The following is a 19,236-nucleotide window of genomic DNA, read 5'->3' as shown; positions in this document are numbered from 1 at the left end:
TCTCATCTGCCTCTGCATGTTGTTCCTGAGTACTGAACAGAAATAGACAAAAGACAAGTGCATTTATGATCAGTCTTTTGAGAAGGGTGACAGATCGGTACAATTTATAAACAAAACAGAGTGAAAAAAGGTCAGTTTTCCTCCCTGACTAACTTTGGTGCTCAATAAAACAAGATAAAAAAAAATAATATAACTTATGTTACTTGAAAATGGTCCTTTGTAGCTTTAAAGCTATTGACAGTGCAAATAATAAAAAATGCACAGTAAATAATTAGTTAAATATAAAATATAGTAGATATCCCTCATAAAATAAAACATGGACACAATTTTGGATGGCAAATCAGCCATTCGGAGCATGAGGGAATGTATTTATGTCCTGAATGAGCACAATCTAGTGGACAGACATGAGAACAACATTTCACTAACTGCAGGCTGCTAAGAGGAGAGTCACATCAGCTCCAGAGAGGGGGCACAAACAACAACAGAAAGACCACATACACTTGCACACGCAAACCGTTCCTTCGAAACACTGAAGTTTGGACTGAAAACAGAAAACGGACTGTCTTTATGGTACAGTGGAAATTCTCGAAGCATTTAAAAATAAATACAAAATTATTCACAGCACTGGTTTTGGATTTCACATTTCTAATGCCTTTACAGTATATGAAGAAAGACATTAAAAATGCAGAAAGCTCTATCAAAACATTACTGCAATTGAAGGTCGTTTGTGTGAAAAATGAAAACTGTCATCATTAATCACTTTAATGTCATTCCAAATCTGCGATTTTATTTCTTATTGGAACACATAGAATCTTCATGCAAATTCTAAAAAGGACAAAAAAACTTTTTTTCAGTTGAAATTAATCTTCTTTGCCTTCGAAACTCTTAGGAAAATGGCATTTTATTGCACCAGGTCTGCTGTCAATGTGCCGCTGCCGCATTTGAAAGCTGCAGCGGAGGAAGATTAGCAGGAACACAAACAATACATGCTGCTCCTTTTCTCACATAAAAGCATCAGAGGACTTGGAATAAGGATTTTTTGGAGTCTGACAGTTGTTGTGTCCCACTAAAAATACCAGCATACAGGTTTTGAAAGACATGAGGGTGAGTAAATGATGACAGTTTTCATTTTGGGTTTCAAGAGAGGCCTCAGCAAAAGCTTCCTAGTGAGGATTCTTGCTGTCATAGGACACAAACGCTGATACACACTATCATGAGAGAAAGAAATGTCTGTAGAGCAGATTTCAGACGTCTAACATTTAACTCAGTGCATAAGATGTGCTTTCCCTTCTCTTTCACACACCCAGAACAAAAACAAAAAAAGCAACTAAGATTAATGGAGAAATAAAGCTCAACCAACAACAAATCATTACACATCATTCTTTTACAAAATTATATATATATATAAAAAAATGCAAGCGATAAAGGAAAGGGCAAACAACAAAATAAAAACCAGAAAAGGTATTGATGGAGAGACAACTGCATCTGATTGGCTGACTAACCAATGACATCACTACTGCACCCTTGGCTTTAAGTATCAGTTGAAGTCTAAATCACATGTACAGCTATTTGAATAAATCTCACTTCATCCCACATGCAAAAAAATAAAAATGTATACATTTTGAATGGATAAATTAATTCCTTTTTACTGTTGTACTGAATTTAATTTATGCTAATTTTACTGAAAAAAGTCTTGATTTTTTGTCATTATGGTAATGAGAATGAGGCTTTTTTTTTGTTATGGTAATGAGAACAAGATTTTTTTTTAATCATTATGGTAATGAGATCTTGATTTTTTTTTTTCATTACGGTAATGAAAATAAGATTTATTGTCACGACGGTAATGAAAATTAGACGTTATTGTCATTACAGCTATGAGGATGAGAATTTTATTATCATGACCGCAATGACATTTTTTTTATTATGGTACGGAGAATTAGATTTTTCTGATTATGATCATGTAAATTAGATTTTTTTTTGTCATTACAGTAAAGAGAATGAGATTTTTTTGGTTGTTACGGTAAAGAGAATGTGATTTTATTGTCAGTATGGTAACATGAATTAGATTTTTGTCATTACGGTAATGAGAAAATAAATGGCAGAAAATTGTAAAATAAGCTTCACTATTTTCTATTCTATATATATATATATATTTATTTATTTTGAATGTTGGTGGTGATGCATGACCCAGACACGTTCCTGGAGAGATTTACCCAAATAAGGTCAAACCATGTGAAGATGTGGGTTTTCCCACATCTGTGCTGTACGTTAATATATAGTGGCCAAAACAGTGACTTGGAGAAAATCAAGTGCTGTCACACGTGCACACACACTTAAATACTTGCTACGATATATAAATAAATAATCAGCTGTCAGTGGACGAGGGCGAACAGGAAGGTTCGCAAAAAGAGATCGAGCAAAATACACATGGAATGGACAGGATGCCCATAAATGTAGTGCTGGACACACTTTGCATGATGGGAATTTTCATGGGAGTACAAGCAAGGTCTAGAAAATAAGCTAGCTGTTTAAGGGACATGGAAGAGACGTCTAGAGTCAGTTAGTGTAATTATGAGGGCAATAACACTATCTGGTGACCTGACAGTAAGGCACAGTGCTCTGTTGCGTCAATCATTCATGCTGCTCAAAGAAAAACTAGATCTCTGATGACAAATAGCCTATATCGCTTTCCCCTTTCTTCTCCTCCACTTCCGTTCTCTTCCCGTCAAGGAGAAAAGACGGTTTTTAGGTCTGGAGCCACTTTGCAGATAGATAGGATGTTTGCTTTTTAGCACCAGAGTATTACACTACTTTCATTCGCCTCCATGCAAAGTCCACTATAGTGTCCTGTAGAGAGGGAACTTAACGTCTACACGTAGTCTTCACGTCTAGCAAAACGAAGCAAACCCATGAAGCCCAGTCTACACAATGTCACACTGGGCTGATCGTTAAATCTGCTTCCATGCTGACGCTGCATACTAAAGTCTGGAGAGGTAAAACGCACACAGTAGCAGTGCAATAATGGACGTCTTCAACGCGGCATGTAGATTCATGACTTGTAAATAGATGACGAGCTATTCTATAACTTAAATATATTTGGTGCATGTTACACATTTAAATGAACAGCATCGATCAAGTCATTGCAGCTGGCAAGCGCACAGCCAGTGCTGGGTTTGTATTGCATGTCGATCCACATTGGTTTTGGTCAGGGCGGCAGTCACTTGTCAAATCCGTCAAAAGGATCGTGTCAGTCTCGAATCTTGTAGCCAGGCGAGCATTGTGCAGCTGAGGCAAAGGGAAAGCTTTACCACTTGACAGCCGTGTGTTTGGTCCTTGTGCCTTTCCTTGCTGTATGTTTTTTGTATTATTTGCTAAATTGCTTCATTTTCTTTTGCATTTTTCGCTTTTTTAAGACGGCTGGCTAAACGCCACCTCAGTCCCATCTCGGTTGTGAGAATGAATCAGCGGGGGCTTGAATATACGGGCAGAATGCGTTCCTGCGGCCCCTCACTGTGTTTGCTGAGGTAACGAGGGGCGGAGTGATGAGGGGGCGAGGTTTGAGGGCTGCTGAAGGCGGGGCGGTGAGGGAACAGGTGGAGGTTGGCAGTAGTCTCATAATTTCTGCTTTCCTGAGACGATGCTGCGATGGAGCTCTACATTCATCTCCACATACTGTCCCTTGGTGCAGTCCAGGAAGTGGAGTTTGTCAGAGATGACGTTGGGGTCGAATCCCTCCCGTCGCATGTCTGTCTTCTGGAATTTGAAAGTCCCTGAAAGAAAGAAAGAAAGAAAAAAACACACAAGTGAGAAAAACAGCGAACTTATATTTATGCTATGCACTGGTGTACTGCACATTTCTGTATTGATCCACATATCAAGTTCAAGGGTCTATATAAAAATAATTCACTCAGTGATTTTATTTCAAACTTCAGATTTTTTTTAGAGCCTTGGAGGGCATATCTTCCACAATTGTCAAATTTAATTCAACCCGGAACATGTCAGAGAAAGGCAGATGGTGCAATATAACTTGCATTGTCTCATGTCAAGTTAAAAGGACCCATAAAAAGCTCCTGTTTTTACTTTGACAAAGTTTTTACTGTGAAACTTGCAGGGCTCACATTTATTTAATTTAATCAGACTTTTGAAGTGTAATAACCACATTAGGCCATATCATGAGTCAATTTTTTCAGATCTCCTAAAATATTTAGAAATGTTGCTATACTATTTACGATATTTGAGACTTATGACAAACTGAATTTGAGACATGTTAAAACTTTAAGGACCTGTGGGAAGCCTCATATTTAGAGGTCTCTTGAAAATGGCTGAGAAACAGCTCTTTAAATCCCTTTATGGGAACAACACTTTAGATATGGCAGCAATGAAATGTTGCATCATTTAACGGAATAAATAACTTGATTAAACCTAGACGAACTCTGAATATGTACATTTTGGGTTCCGTTCTAAAATAGGATGGGACTCTTACTGTGACTTTGCCAGTCTTATTCAACACTATTTATCAGATGGGGCCAGTTATCAGACTGCGAACCTGAGTGAAGTCTGAGTTATGCGTGCAATATCTCACCTGTTTTGTTCACTTCTGGTAGGAAGCGCAGAAACACGGGCCGGGCATAGGGCGGCAGGGCCTTCTCCAGGTCCCGGCTAAACTTCGCCAGGTCTGTACTGTGGTCCGGGTCTGCTATGGCTGCCATCCCTGCCTTGCCTTCAGCACCTGAGGGAAAAACATCCATACATTATGCATCACAGAAGGGCGACCCCAGGTCCTGTAATCTACCTCAGAGGAAGCCAAGCCTAGAAGCATAAAGAGACACTGAGTCACCATGAATTCAAATAAACTGATTAAGGAGATCATTGTCTGGCCAGGTCATATGTCACAGGTCCAAGGACAGAGATCTATGGACTACTGCAGACGGGGAGAGACGCAGTAGTGCGTTACATTACTGCACTGCTACTCCTAAGTAAAGGGCTTTATTATAATTAAGAGAGTTACATGGATGTTGTTATATGACGGCTTTCCGCGGTTGAAACACTGATTGAGCGATTTTGATAAGTTGTACGCTTTCTTGTAACATATCTTCTGATGGTAATTCATGTTTGTTCGTGCTGTAACCGCTATTAAAGCAGAGGAGACGATCGGTTCACGTGTGCTTCGCGCTGCCGCTTCTCTTGAACTGAGGCACTACAGCAATTTATCACTCCACATCGAACAGTGCCAACACAGTATTTATTGTAATAAACGGTATATATTGTAATAAAACGGACAGAATTTGAAATCTGTAATAAATGAAATCATCATTTAAAAACTGCATTTTGTATTTACTTGCATTATCTTTGTGTAATATTAAAATTTGTTTGATGATCTGAATCTTTTAAGTGTGACAAATATGCAAAAAATAAAAAAAACAGGACTTTTCACACCACTGTATATGTTACAGACCCAAAACTCCAGATCTGCTGATGACATTGTATTGAAGGTGAGAGACTATTTTTTAGCCGGCAGTCTCAAATGTACAGAGCTAGATTCAGCACTCTGCTGCGATTCCTTTATAGATCTAGTGTAAGCAAAACCGGAGCTAGGCCAAGAGAATACTTTGTTTGGCTGTGCATTCCCAGAATCCTTCAAGAGCTGCTGCAGTCAGCTTCATTTAAATGATTATTCTCTTCTCCAAACACTGGCTGAGCACTCGCTGATTCATGATACTTAAAAACTCAGAACACTTAAAGGAACAGTTCAGCACATAAAGACTCTGCACACTCTTTACTGTCCCAGAATAATTTCAGCTTGGATCTTAGATCATTTTTTTAGTCAATTAGCCATGTATTAGGCAACATAATTGCAAAATGAACCTCATCAGCAAAAAAAACCCTGCTGAGGTTTATTTTCCTTCCACTTGAAAATATAGTCCCTGATGAAATGTGATTGGTGGGAAAACAAATATAGAGAAAGACAAACAGAAAAAGAGTGTGATTACCTGGCACCTCCACTCCATACACCACCACATCTTTCATGTCCAGCAGGCGGCTCAGCGTTCCCTCCACCTCAGTGGTGGAGACGTTCTCTCCTTTCCAGCGGAATGTGTCTCCTGTGCGGTCTTTGAAGTACATGTAGCCGTAGTCGTCCATCACCAGCACGTCCCCTGAGAGAGGAGAAGCCAACAACTGCTATTATCCAGCTGAGTGCAGGGAAGTAAGAGTGCGGTTGTGTAGAGCGTTTCAAAATACGATACCTGAGAGATAGGCACTATCTCCCTTTTTGAAGACATCGTGGGCAACCTTTTTATTAGAGGCCGACTGATTGACGTAGCCGTCAAATCTCCTGAGAGGGTCATTCTGAATGATTCGACCAACCAACTGACCAGGTTCTCCTGAGAAACCAAATAAGGAGATAGATTTTATATAAGATTTTCACACTTTCTGTAGTAGTGGCTGACATATACATATATATATATATATCATTAAGCCCCATGTTTAATTTTTAATTTTTGGTGATGGCTGATAAATTTCTCTTCTTGGCCAAAACTGATTTTTTTTTAAATCAGGTTTTTTTTTGTTTTTTTCCTGTTTAGCGGCTTTTATTTTGACAGTGCCACCAGCACGTCCCCTGAGAGAGGAGAAGCCAACAACTGCTATTATCCAGCTGAGTGCAGGGAAGTAAGAGTGCGGTTGTGTAGAGCGTTTCAAAATACGATACCTGAGAGATAGGCACTATCTCCCTTTTTGAAGACATCGTGGGCAACCTTTTTATTAGAGGCCGACTGATTGACGTAGCCGTCAAATCTCCTGAGAGGGTCATTCTGAATGATTCGACCAACCAACTGACCAGGTTCTCCTGAGAAACCAAATAAGGAGATAGATTTTATATAAGATTTTCACACTTTCTGTAGTAGTGGCTGACATATATATATATATATATATATCATTAAGCCCCATGTTTAATTTTTAATTATTGGTGATGGCTGATAAATTTCTCTTCTTGGCCAAAACTGATTTATTTTAAAATCAGGTTTTTTTTTGTTTTTTTCCTGTTTAGCGGCTTTTATTTTGACAGTGCCGTGAAAGTCAGTGCCCGAATGCCTAATCTTCATTAGTTTACTGTTTTTATTTAACAGTTCTTTTTAATATATTATACGTACTGTATAGAAAAATTGCATTATTTGAGAAAATATGATTCCCAGTAACGTACAGTTTTACAGACCAGATTACTAAGTGCACAGTTGGTTAAAAATGTTTACTCTCTTTTGTTTTTTTACGATTTTTTCTTTTTTTTTTTGTGACGGATACTATAATAGGATTAAGTCATTGCTATCTAAAGTATAAACGTTTATTTTACAGGTTTCTTTTTTATTTCATTATTTTTTCATTTAATTTAAAATTTAATCATTAAAAATGCCATTGCACAAGTGTTATTTATCATTTATTTTAAAATATCATATATATTGGCTTTTTATCTGCATGCCTACTTTCTAAGATATCAGCTTCTCACCTGTCATTTTTCTTCAAATTTATTTATATAGCGTTTTTCATAATACACATTGTTTCAAAGCACCTTCACAGAAAATCTTGATGTTAAATGTTTATAATATCTTAAGATCTTCATGCCTTATAGTCGCATTTAGCATCTAAGAGCTGAGCGGTATTATAACTACATTTTAAGATGATATAAGCAATTAAGCAGTTGAGATTTGCTATATATAGTATATATCACCCTATGTATTATACTGTACTATACAAACATACTGTAAGCATGTGGATAAAGTTGTACATACTGGTATATGAAGAGTTGGGCGATAATTTGGTTACAAATCAGTCAATTAAGATTAGTATGTATTGCTTTATGTGAGTATACTCTATGTGTGCAGGTTATGTAGGATGTTTTATATATCCAACGTTTAATATATCACTTATAATCAGGTAGCGAAGTTTGTCAATATGAGAGTGTACTGTATGTATCCGGTTAAGGCTGAATAGACAGAGTAGTTGTGTAATTCATTACTAATTATTCATTTGTCCATTAATTTGAGTTATTCATTAAAGGGATAGTTCACCCAAAAATGAAAATTTGATGTTTATCTGCTTACCCCCAGGGCATCCAAGATGTAGGTGACTTTGTTTCTTCAGTAGAACACAAACGGAGATTTTTAACTCCAGCCGTTGCAGTCTGTCAGTCGTATAATGCATGGCAATGGTAACAAAATCTATGAGAGTAAAAAAACATGCACAGACAAATCCAAATTAAACCCTGCGGCTCGTGACGACACATTGATGTCCTAAGACACGAAACGATCGGTTTGTGCCAGAAACCGAACAGTATTTATATCATATTTTACCTCTAATACACAACTTTGTCCAACTGCTTTGGGCGTGCACACGGCATCCGGTGCGTGAGGTGTGTACGCGCTCTGGCGTAGTGTACGCGCTCTGGCGTAGTTTACACAAGCGGCGGAAGTGATCTCTCGCGCGTATACGTCACTCATTGTTTACACAGTGCACAGTCATTGTAGGTACGACAGCTAACCAAAATGGTACTTACTTGCACTTATCCGGATTGTTCAAACCGACTTAAAACTAAAAGATTACTTTTTCTCGCACAAACTCATTCGGGAGTGGTGACTTTCCACGTATTCCCAACTTCTGAGCCTGCTCGCCTGAAGTTATGGTTGATTGCTCTTCGGCTGGATATCAACACACCCTTTAACGTAAACTATGCCAGAGCGCGTACCCCCCTCACGCACTGGATGCCGTGCGCGCGGCCAAAGACAGTTGGACACAGTGGTGTATTAGAGGTAAAATATGATATAAATACTGTTCGGCTTCTGGCACAAACCGATCGTTTCATGTCTTAGGACATCAATGTGTCGTCACAAGCCACAGGGTTTAATTTGGATTTGTCTGTGCATGTTCTTTTACGCTCATAGATTTTGTTACCATTGCCATGCATTATAAGACTGATAGGCTGCAACAGCTGGAGTTAAAAATCTTCGTTTGTGTTCTACTGAAGAAACAAAGTCACCTACATCTTGGATGCCCTGGGGGTAAGCAGATAAACATCACATTTTCATTTTTGGGTGAACTATCCCTTTAATTCAAGCCTTTGTACTTAATGAGTGTGAGGGAGTACTGTACCTGGACCACATGGGATACAGACTCCATCAGGTCCTCTGATGAGCTCCATGGTCTCCTCGTCCACTTTGACTAAGCGGATGGGGTAAAAGAAGGGCAGGATCCGGCTGTTGAATCCACAGGCGCCCGTCTGCAGTCAAAACAACATGTTACAATCACCTTACACTCTTCAAAACGAAACACCACGGAGCAAAATTAAACAGGTCACAGCATTTTGATCAGCACCTTAAATAGCCCATAACCACCTGTGCTTGATTTCTGAACATCCTGTAGATGGCCTCATAAAAATTATGGTAATACACAAAGCAAACTGCTGCAACTCCTAAAGTATGCATCCTTTTCCACCTGCATTATCCACAAGTGTAGAGGTTTACAACTGTGTTACTCAGAAAGGCTGTTCACAGACACTCCATCTAAAGTGTGCTTTTATTTGGGCAGACCTGGTTATCGAAGTTGCCCAGGCTACAGTTGCACTCGGTGGCGCCGTAGAACTCTGCGATCTGTGGGACGTTGAAGCGGGTGGTGAATTCCTCCCAGATGGACTGGCGAAGGCCGTTACCGAGGGCCATGCGCACCTGGTGTTGGTGCTCCGTGTCCTTCTTCGGCTGATTCAGCAGATAGCGGCAGATCTCACCAATGTACTGCACGATCTGAGACAAAGTCAAAAATGATTTTTCAAAATTCTCTTAAAGCTCCATTTCCATGGAAAACATTAATATAATGTTATGTTGTGATATAATAATATTACAATTTTAATTTTCTCTTTGAATACTTTAATACGTAATTTATTCCTGTGATCAAAGCTGAATTTTCAGCATCATTACTCCAGTCTTCAGTGTCACATGATCCTTCAGAAATCATTCTAATATGCTGATTTGCTGTTTGAGAAACATTATAATTATTAATGTTGAAAACAGTTGTGCTTGCATTTTTGCAATTGTGATGCATATTGTCAAGATTGTCAAGAACACTAGCATCTTTTGTAACATTATAAATGTCTTTACTGTCACTTTTGACCAATTTAATGTGTCCTTTCTGAATAAAACTGTTCATTTCTTTAAAAATAAAAGCAGTATGTTCACCCAGTACCAACTATAAAACTATATAGGCAAAATTAAATCTTGTATATTCCAAAATAAAATGTAATCCATTACTCACTGTGCAGTTGTATTTGATACAGTCATCCCAGAACTTTGATGCGCTGAACTTCTTCCTGATCACTGCAGTCATTCCATGGATCAGACACTGTCCAACTCCCACTATGTTACCTGCCAGAGACAACAGCACTGACCTCAGAACAAACCTGCCAATTACTTTCAGATTAAAGACTCACACACGCTAACATCAGTCAGCTTAAACAATAAAATATCAAACTAAGCAATTAGACACAAGTCAAAAGACCTTATGTAGACACCCATGAAAACAAACCACAAAACTGTCACACAGGAAGTAGCCTGAACCAAACTCTGTGACAGGAAATGCACATGTGATGAAGGTGTAGAGCAGCCTGTGTTCAGTGATGTACCTGCTGAGTGGTAAAGTGGTAAACAGTCATAAAGCACATCCTCAGGCTTCATTCTGAAACCATAGTACACCAAGGCGGCCATGCGGTAATACCTGAGGGAAGACCACAGGAAAGACGAGGTGAAAAACCAGGAGCTTGATTCATTGAGAGAAAAAAACAAAAAAGAGGGAGAAAGCAGGGAAGGACCGAATGTGAGAAATGGAGATGTTAACATTGTCACACACTTACCGACTGTGTACAACAATAGCAGCTTTTGGCATCCCAGTGGTTCCCGATGTGTAAATGTAAAAAAGGCGATCTAGAAGAATAGAAGAAAAAACTATTACAAATCTAACGGGTAATGTGATTTTTAACATTGTTAAATGCAACAAAAAAGTATTATTTTAGTATAACGGAGTTACATTAGTTAATAGTTAGTTTTTATTAATCATTTAATTATTTTTTTTATTTTTATACTTTGTTTTCATTTGAATTTGAATTAAAGATTTAGTAACCGTTTTGACATTTTTATTAGTTTTTACATATGTCTCTAGAAATTTTTTTTTTTTTACATTTTTTATTAAAATTTTAGTTTGAGCTATTTTAGTATATCAAGTTAAAGTAAATGAAAAACAGAAATGTTGCCTTGGTAACTAGCTGGAAAAAAAGGTTATTTATTTATTTATTTTAGTTGCATTTTATTTTATATCCAGAAACTATTTTTTTAAATGGTTTTAGTTAACTATAATAACCCTGAAAGGAAATATTCAGGCCGAGTTTAATGCCAAATTTAAAAAATATACATTTTTATATTTTAAAAATTTGAATATATATATATATATATAATATATATATAAAAAACTGGCATCATAATAGTAATACTAATAAGACATTCAGCATACAGAGAAAAAGCTTTGAAAAAAACAGATAATTGCAATACAATATTTCAAGGTGACAGGGTAGCGCTGTCGTGTAGACATGTTTTAACATGCATTTTTTGTTTGTTTTTAGGTCTTGAATGATTATAACTATGTCTGATTGTCTTGCCTGTGAAGCTGCGATCTGGTTGTCTGGGCTGGTTTGTAGAGGTCACCTCCAGCAGCGGCTCGAGATGCTCCGTGCCTTCAGGAACCCGTTTGGGGTCCCATTCTCCAGAGCAGAGGAGCTTAACGGTCTTTCCCATGGAGCTGTGCACCTCACACATCGCTGAGACATGTAAAGAGCGAGAGAAACCATCACAGACACAAATAATGCGACAAAACGAGGCTAGAAAACTCCTCATAGGAAGCACAGGACAAACAAACGGCCGGAAATGTGAAATCAATAAGAAACAAAGCTGCCTCAACATGGCATGCTTTATGAGTGAGTTTTCAATTTACTTAAGAGACAACTAGCAAACTCGATTTCATTAAGATTTCGCTGTTGTTCATGACCTCTGGTGCGAATCCTCTTTGGTGCAGTGATGTTACTCACAGTGACCTCTGGCCATAATAAATCTGAACTCTGCGCTACTCATTCATTTGTTTCTCTAGAGTACACACTCGCGTCTTTGTCCAAGTGCCACTTCCTGATTTGCTTTTTGTACACTTCTGAACTGCTGCCTTAACCGAGACAATACTGAGTTCATCAAAAATAAATCCTTCGAGCGAGAGAAACCATCACAGACACAAATAATGCGACAAAACGAGGCTAGAAAACTCCTCATAGGAAGCACAGGACAAACAAACGGCCGGAAATGTGAAATCAATAAGAAACAAAGCTGCCTCAACATGGCATGCTTTATGAGTGAGTTTTCAATTTACTTAAGAGACAACTAGCAAACTCGATTTCATTAAGATTTCGCTGTTGTTCATGACCTCTGGTGCGAATCCTCTTTGGTGCAGTGATGTTACTCACAGTGACCTCTGGCCATAATAAATCTGAACTCTGCGCTACTCATTCATTTGTTTCTCTAGAGTACACACTCTCGTCTTTGTCCAAGTGCCACTTCCTGATTTGCTTTTTGTACACTTCTGAACTGCTGCCTTAACCGAGACAATACTGAGTTCATCAAAAATAAATCCTTGTCTAAAATCAATATGAAATCAAAACTCTATTTACCCATTTTATGACACATTTCTGGTATTATGGTGCAAGATGAATCCGTACACAAATTGTAACTTGATTAGCCTGTGAAACAACCGATTTCACCAATCCAGAAATGACCCGACTCCCTTCTGGTACATAAAAATCACAACCCAGTAATCACCAGAAATGATTACCAATATAATTAAACTGGATTTTATTTAAATGATAATGCTCCATATTGTAATGACCACTTTTGGCCATTAACTAAAACTAACAATATTACTAACTTAACTAGTTTTAGTAGTGTGAGAGTAGTGCAACTGTTTCTTTTTTTTGTTTTTTTTTTAAGTGTTGCTTTTCCAGAAACAATCTACCGATCCCAAAGAGTAATGCTGTAGAGTTGGGTAGCCTGATTAATTTTAGTAAAGCAGTTTGTTTGGATGGTTAAAAAAAAAAAGCGTTAATTCCAAGCGCAGAAAAACTTAATTTTTGAGAAAATATTTTGTGGAAATATGTTCCAGATATTCCTTAATTTTCCTAACAAATGGCAATGCAGAATGCTACTTTTATTTCTACTTTTCATTTTTTAAATGTTGAGTATTTTGATTCATTTTAGTGAATTGGTTTGTTTGAATGGTTCAAAAAAGGGGTCAAATTCATTCCCAGTGCAGACATTTTACATCTTCATTTTTCAGGAAATAATTTATGGAATTATTTTTGAGAAATTACTTAATTTTCCCAAGAGGTAGTGATGCAGAATGACAAAATGCTACTTGAGGTAGCACTGAGAAGATGGATTCATTTCAGTGAATCAATTTGCTTGAATGGTAAAAAAAGATTCAAATTAATTTCCAGTGCAGACGTTTTACACATTCATCTTTCAGGAAATATGTTCGAGAAATAACTTAATTTTCCCAACAATAGTGATGTAGACCAAGTTTGATTTGTTTTAGTGAATTTGTTTGTTTATGCCACTGACAAATATTGCATCTGAAAGTTAAACATTTAAAGATATATTTTCAGCCTCAATGTAGTTCGCTAAGCTTTTGTTAGTAGTTTGTAGCTTAGATAACTACTTTATGAATGCAGCTTGGGAAGCGACAGTTTGAAAATAGTTTCCTCATCACTGATAACATTCAAAGCACTTCTCACCATCTGTCAGCTCACTGCCGAACACCACGGCTCTGGCGCTGGAGATGTTGACACAGTGCACCAGGGCCTCCAGTCTCAGGTTGAAGTTGATGAGAGCTGCCTCCACTCCGATCTTTGCCATTCCCAGCCAGAGCCCCACGTACTGAGAGCGGTTCTCCATGAACAGAGCGATCACGTCGCCTTCCTTGAAGCCCCTCTGAAGCAGAAGGTTAGCCACGCGGTTGGAGTACTCGTCAAGCTCCTTGAAGCTCCATTTTTCGTCCGTTCCTTCAAAAATCAGAGCCGTCTTGTCACCGTATTTCTTGACGGACTTGGCAAAAAGTTTGGGAATGGTGTTGCGCTCACGGAGGTGCTTTTTGACATCGAGTTTTACCCTCAGCAACACACTGGCTGCACTGTAAGAGAACACATTATGATATGACATTATGACTCTGATGGATTATTCTGGGCAGGATCTTTAAAAGACCTCTTTTGAGCTTTGGGTAAACTTTTCATTTTAAAATAGTTATACAACCGGTCAAATGTTTTCTTAATGTTTCTGCAAGTCTCTTCTGCTCACCAAGGATGTATTTATTTGATCAAAAATGCAGTAATATTGGGAAATGTTACTGCAATTTAAAATAACTTTTCTATTGAAATATATTTTATTCCTGTGATCAAAGCTGAATTTTCAGCATCATTACTCCAGTCTTCAGTGTCACATGATCCTTCAGAAATCATTCTGATATGCTGATTTGCTGCTGGCGCTCAATTATTAATAACGGTTGCTATTATAATTAATGTTGAAAGCTTAAACTTCACATTTTTGTGGAACCTTTTTTTCGGGATTCTTTGACGAGTAGAAAGTTTAAAAGAACAGCGTTTTTTTTAAATAGAAATTAATGCAACATTATGAATGTATTTTACTGTGTTAAAAAAAAAAATCAGTTTAATGAGTTCTTGCTGAATAAAAATATAATGTTTTTTTTTTTTTTATAAATCTTACACCACCATTTAAAAGTTTGGGCAAGGACAATGCTTTCCAAAAAACTGAACAAAACAAAAATCAGCACAACAATAATAAATGTTTATTAAGCATCAAATCAGCATATCAGAATGATTTCTGAAGGATCATGTGACACTGAAGACTGGAGTAATGATGCTGAAAATTCAGCTTTGATCACAGGAATAAATTACCCTTTAAAATATATTAAAATAGAAAACAGTTATTTTAAATTCTAATAATATTTCACATTAATACTGTTGTTACTGTATGTTTCTATCAAATGAATGCAGTCTGATTAGCATAGGGAACTCCTCTCAAATAAATGAAAGAAATCTTAATTATGCCAAACTTTTGACCGGTGATGTACTTTACACTGTTGTGTAGGTTTAATGCGCATTATCATCTGTTTAATGGTAATGGCGGTGATTCCTGACCCAAAAGAGTTCCTACGTTCATTAACAGCTCCCCTAAAAGCCTCCGTCCTCCACTTACAGAGTAATCAGTGCTGTCGATACGATAAACCCACACCTCCAGGAGCTGAAGTGGAGACTGGATTTCACCAAGTGACAAAACTGTGATTGTTAGCAGAGGTTCAGTTTTGATATGAAAAAAGAAAAACTCCTCAAAGTCTCCTCAACGCTTAGCAATCATGCTTTAGATGACTCCATTCACATTTCAAAACCTACTCTCAAGTCTCTTTAAAGGGAAAAAAAGCTGAACCCACCAGGAACAGCCCAGAAACCCATTTCAACCACTTGTTCCCCTTAAAAAACACACAGCTCATAATACAGTACTGTGCGGTTGTATTTGCTGAGGAACACCTTTTACAAAGGGAACAGGTTCATGTATTACATGACCATTATATTGTTTTTTTTGTGTGTGTGTTTTGATGTATAGTCTGTTTGTAGACAAAAATTTAAAACACCTACATATTAAATTCTTTATCCTCAAATGTTTAATGAATGAGTTGATAGTGACCAGACACGGAAGAAAAACCAAGTGTGCAGCTTGTGTTGAATTTATGTAATTTAAAACAGGAACTAAATAAGATATTTAAGACCCATTTTCCTAAATAACTAAAACTACATTTGGATTAACTTGATTAAAACAGAAAACAAAAACTATGTTCGCTGTAAAAAATATTACAGCTCAATAAAATATGTTTGACAGATAATTAGCTTGATGGATGCATTTTGTGAATTTGGTTGAGAACATTTCCAGAATGTGCACAGCTGGAATCTAGACAAAGGGTGGAAAGCTAAAATAAAGTATATTTTTTATTTATTTGATATTATTGTTCCCTATAGAACTACTTCCAACTGTGTTCCTTATTTTCATGTTGTGTTCCTGTATTTTTTAATAGTTTTGATGACTTCAAAAAAGTGGATAAGTATATAAAAAGTACATATACACTACTGCGCAAAAGTCTTAGGCTACTAGTATTTACATTTAGACATTTAGCAGACGGTTTTATCCAAAGCAACTTACAAATGAGGACAATGGAAGCAATCAAAATCAACAAAAGAGCAATGATATGCAAGTGCTATAACAAGTCTCAGTTAGCTTAACACAGTACACGTAGCAAGGGCTTTTTAAATAATATAATAAATAAAAAGAAAACAGATAGAATAGAAAAAGAATAGAGCAAGCTAGTGTTAGAGGTATTTTTTGCTTTTGTTAACTGTATAATAAATGAAAAGAAAACAGATCGAATACAAAAAGATTAGAAAGCAAGTGTTAGTTGTTGTTTTTGTTTCAAGAAAACAAGCAGCAAATGAATAGAGTGCAAGTCTTTAGCAAGTTAGTTTTTTTTAAGAATAGAATTAGAATAGAGAGTGCTAGAGTTAGAGGGTCAAATAAAGATGGCAAAATGAATGCTTAGAAATGTAAACTGATATTTCCTACTGACACACTACAGCAAAAGATAGAAATAACTGAATACAACCATTTTGTGTTGATGAAAATACTAATGGCCTAAGACTTTTGCACAGTAGTGTATAATAGCGGTCGACCGATATATCGCGAAGGCCGATATATCGGCCGATATTTGGCTCTTTTTTTTTTTAAATATCGGCCGATAAGTTTTCCTGTTTGGCCGATGGGTTCAACTTTTATTTTGTACACAGTGCTCACATTCTCCCTCTTGTTCGCCGTCGCCGTTAACAGTTCTGTCTAATACGGATAGAAGTCTGTCTAATAATCAGATAGAACGGTTAAACAAAGGAATTAAAATGTAATTGCTTTTATATGATTAGTAATAGAAAGGCAAACATTATAATACTTTCTTGTTTGCTGTCAGCATTCAGCAAATACGCATTTATATCATTTAAACAAATCTTTGAATGACTAATGAACATTTAATTTCACAAAACTTGCAAACTTATTTGGATCCAGTTGTGAGATCTTGTGAAGTGTGCATGTGACCTGCATGATCGCGTGTTCTCTGCGTGACGGTCGATCCGTGTGAATTGAATGCGGACAGGAGGAGAGTTCAGCTTCAATGGAGACGTGCGATCGACAAACTTTAAATTTGTGAGTTCAAATTATGCTGCGCTTTATGTATTTGCCCACTGCCATATTCATGTAATTTCCACTGTGTGCTGCTGTATGTAAAATGAGTGTTACCTTGGCTTTATTTGAAAAATATATGATTCCCAATGCACACAAACTTCCCAGAATACTGAGAGCCCTGTTGGTTACAGTTCCTTTTTTTATTATATTATTTATAAAATATTTATTTATTTGTGAAAAATACTTTGTCATCTAAAGTATAGGTATGTTTATTTAACACATTTACTTTTTAATCCATTTTCAAATGATTTCAAATTTCTTAAACATTAATTAAAATAAATAAAATTATATCGGCTTTACATCGGCCACCCTGCTTTCCAAGATATCGGCAAAAACCAATATCGGTCAACCACTAGTGCATATATTTCATAAAAATGCTAAAAAGGATATTGGAACATAAACTTACTGCAAATCGCGGTATATGGTCTTTGAAAACACATGGAAAGACTTCCATCCTCCAGAGCCCAGGAAGAAAATCACAATGGACGGCAGAACCTGGAGCCAGGGCAGGCCGGCGAACAGCCTGAGCACGAAGAGAAGGGCCGTGGAGCACGCCAACCGCAACATCCTAACACACACAAAACACCTCCGTCAACCTGACAGCTTCAACATCATTTCTCAACACTGGGTTATTGCGTTTACATTTTATTTGACCCGTGTGATATACAAAAGACGTCGTTCATTGATAAAAGTTAGAATCTAATCACTATAAACCTGATAATTACAAGGGCTGATATGCTAAACTCTGAGATTAACACAAGATAAGTCTCTTCATCATATCAAGACAAGATAGCTGTTGAAGAACAGATCTTTGACCTTGTGACTGTATGTTAAAGGTGCACCAGTCCAGAGTACTTCCATATCATCTGGGAGAAAAGTCAGTCAGGCGCTGGAAGTTAAGTTTTAAAATGTGTTTGTTTGTTTGCTTTATTTTTAGTATTGAAATATTTACTTTAATGCTGCTGTTCGTCATGTTTTATACATTAAGTGTATGAAGGTTATCGTTAGATACTGTATATTGATTGAGGATGAGCCTTATTGACATCTCTGATGTGCACCGTGCAGAATGCAGATGGACACAGATGATCAAACTATGACAAAAATGTAAAATGTTAATTATTAAAATGCTCCTTTACATTAAAACACACTGAAGCGTTTCTAGGCCGCCTTCTGCACTAAAAGCACCTGTAAAGTAACTAGGGTGGATTGAATGTCAGTGACGCAAAGCAACAGAGCTATTTGATCTGTACTATCCTTTCCGACAGCTCATCTGAACGCAGTAGAAGTATCACATGATCCCGAAGTACACCTATATAGGGGAGACCGGGGCTAGTTGTCACACAGGAAAGTTGTCACAAGGGTTTCATCACAGTAACTATAAGACTTTGAGTCAGAAGAACAATTGCACAAATGTGGGTTTTTGTACGTTGGTTTCAAACATCTAGTTCAAAATTATTTAATGATTATCTTAATTTCTGCAAAAAAAAAAGATTCTTGTAATATTTCTTGCTACAGCAGTTAGGCAATACACGTCGCAAAACACTCTGAAATACATTCTGGTATGATTTTAAACTATAGAATTGTTTATGTATATGTCATTTCTACTTTCTGATAACTTTATCTGATCAATTTTTTGGTTTTATTAACTGTTTTTGGTGTGTTATAATGGCTTCATTTTTCAAATTAAGCTGAAAAGCCATTAAATAAGCTTCCCACTGTGACAGCTTACGCCATATAATAAAAACAATCAGTATAACTGCAATAATAGGCATATATATATATATATATATATATATATATATATATATATATATAAAAA

At 36.9% G+C, this 19,236-nt stretch overlaps 1 protein-coding gene across 1 annotated transcript in view; it reads right to left on the bottom strand.

Annotated features, from left to right (window-relative positions):
• Positions 1–2,271: 2,271 nt before the first annotated feature.
• The window catches only part of LOC107595555 (long-chain fatty acid transport protein 4), an 18,860-nt gene continuing 1,895 nt past the window's right edge, over positions 2,272–19,236 (bottom strand). Inside the window, exons 2-13 of the mRNA XM_016285991.1 lie at positions 17,824–17,985; positions 13,862–14,256; positions 11,690–11,848; positions 10,892–10,961; positions 10,664–10,755; positions 10,297–10,406; positions 9,579–9,788; positions 9,142–9,268; positions 6,710–6,847; positions 5,991–6,155; positions 4,583–4,729; positions 2,272–3,770 (exon numbers count right to left, since the gene is read on the bottom strand). Coding sequence (XP_016141477.1) covers positions 3,613–3,770; positions 4,583–4,729; positions 5,991–6,155; positions 6,710–6,847; positions 9,142–9,268; positions 9,579–9,788; positions 10,297–10,406; positions 10,664–10,755; positions 10,892–10,961; positions 11,690–11,848; positions 13,862–14,256; positions 17,824–17,984 — 1,932 coding nt within the window. The 5' untranslated portion in view covers position 17,985 and the 3' untranslated portion in view covers positions 2,272–3,612. The remainder of the gene's footprint in view (positions 3,771–4,582; positions 4,730–5,990; positions 6,156–6,709; positions 6,848–9,141; positions 9,269–9,578; positions 9,789–10,296; positions 10,407–10,663; positions 10,756–10,891; positions 10,962–11,689; positions 11,849–13,861; positions 14,257–17,823; positions 17,986–19,236) is intronic.

Source organism: Sinocyclocheilus grahami, unplaced genomic scaffold (assembly GCF_001515645.1).
Source record: "Sinocyclocheilus grahami isolate Dianchi unplaced genomic scaffold, SAMN03320097.WGS_v1.1 scaffold204.1, whole genome shotgun sequence".
Taxonomy (NCBI): domain Eukaryota; kingdom Metazoa; phylum Chordata; class Actinopteri; order Cypriniformes; family Cyprinidae; genus Sinocyclocheilus; species Sinocyclocheilus grahami.
Note: the sequence above shows the minus strand (reverse complement) of the source record. Positions and strands in the feature narration are given on the sequence as shown.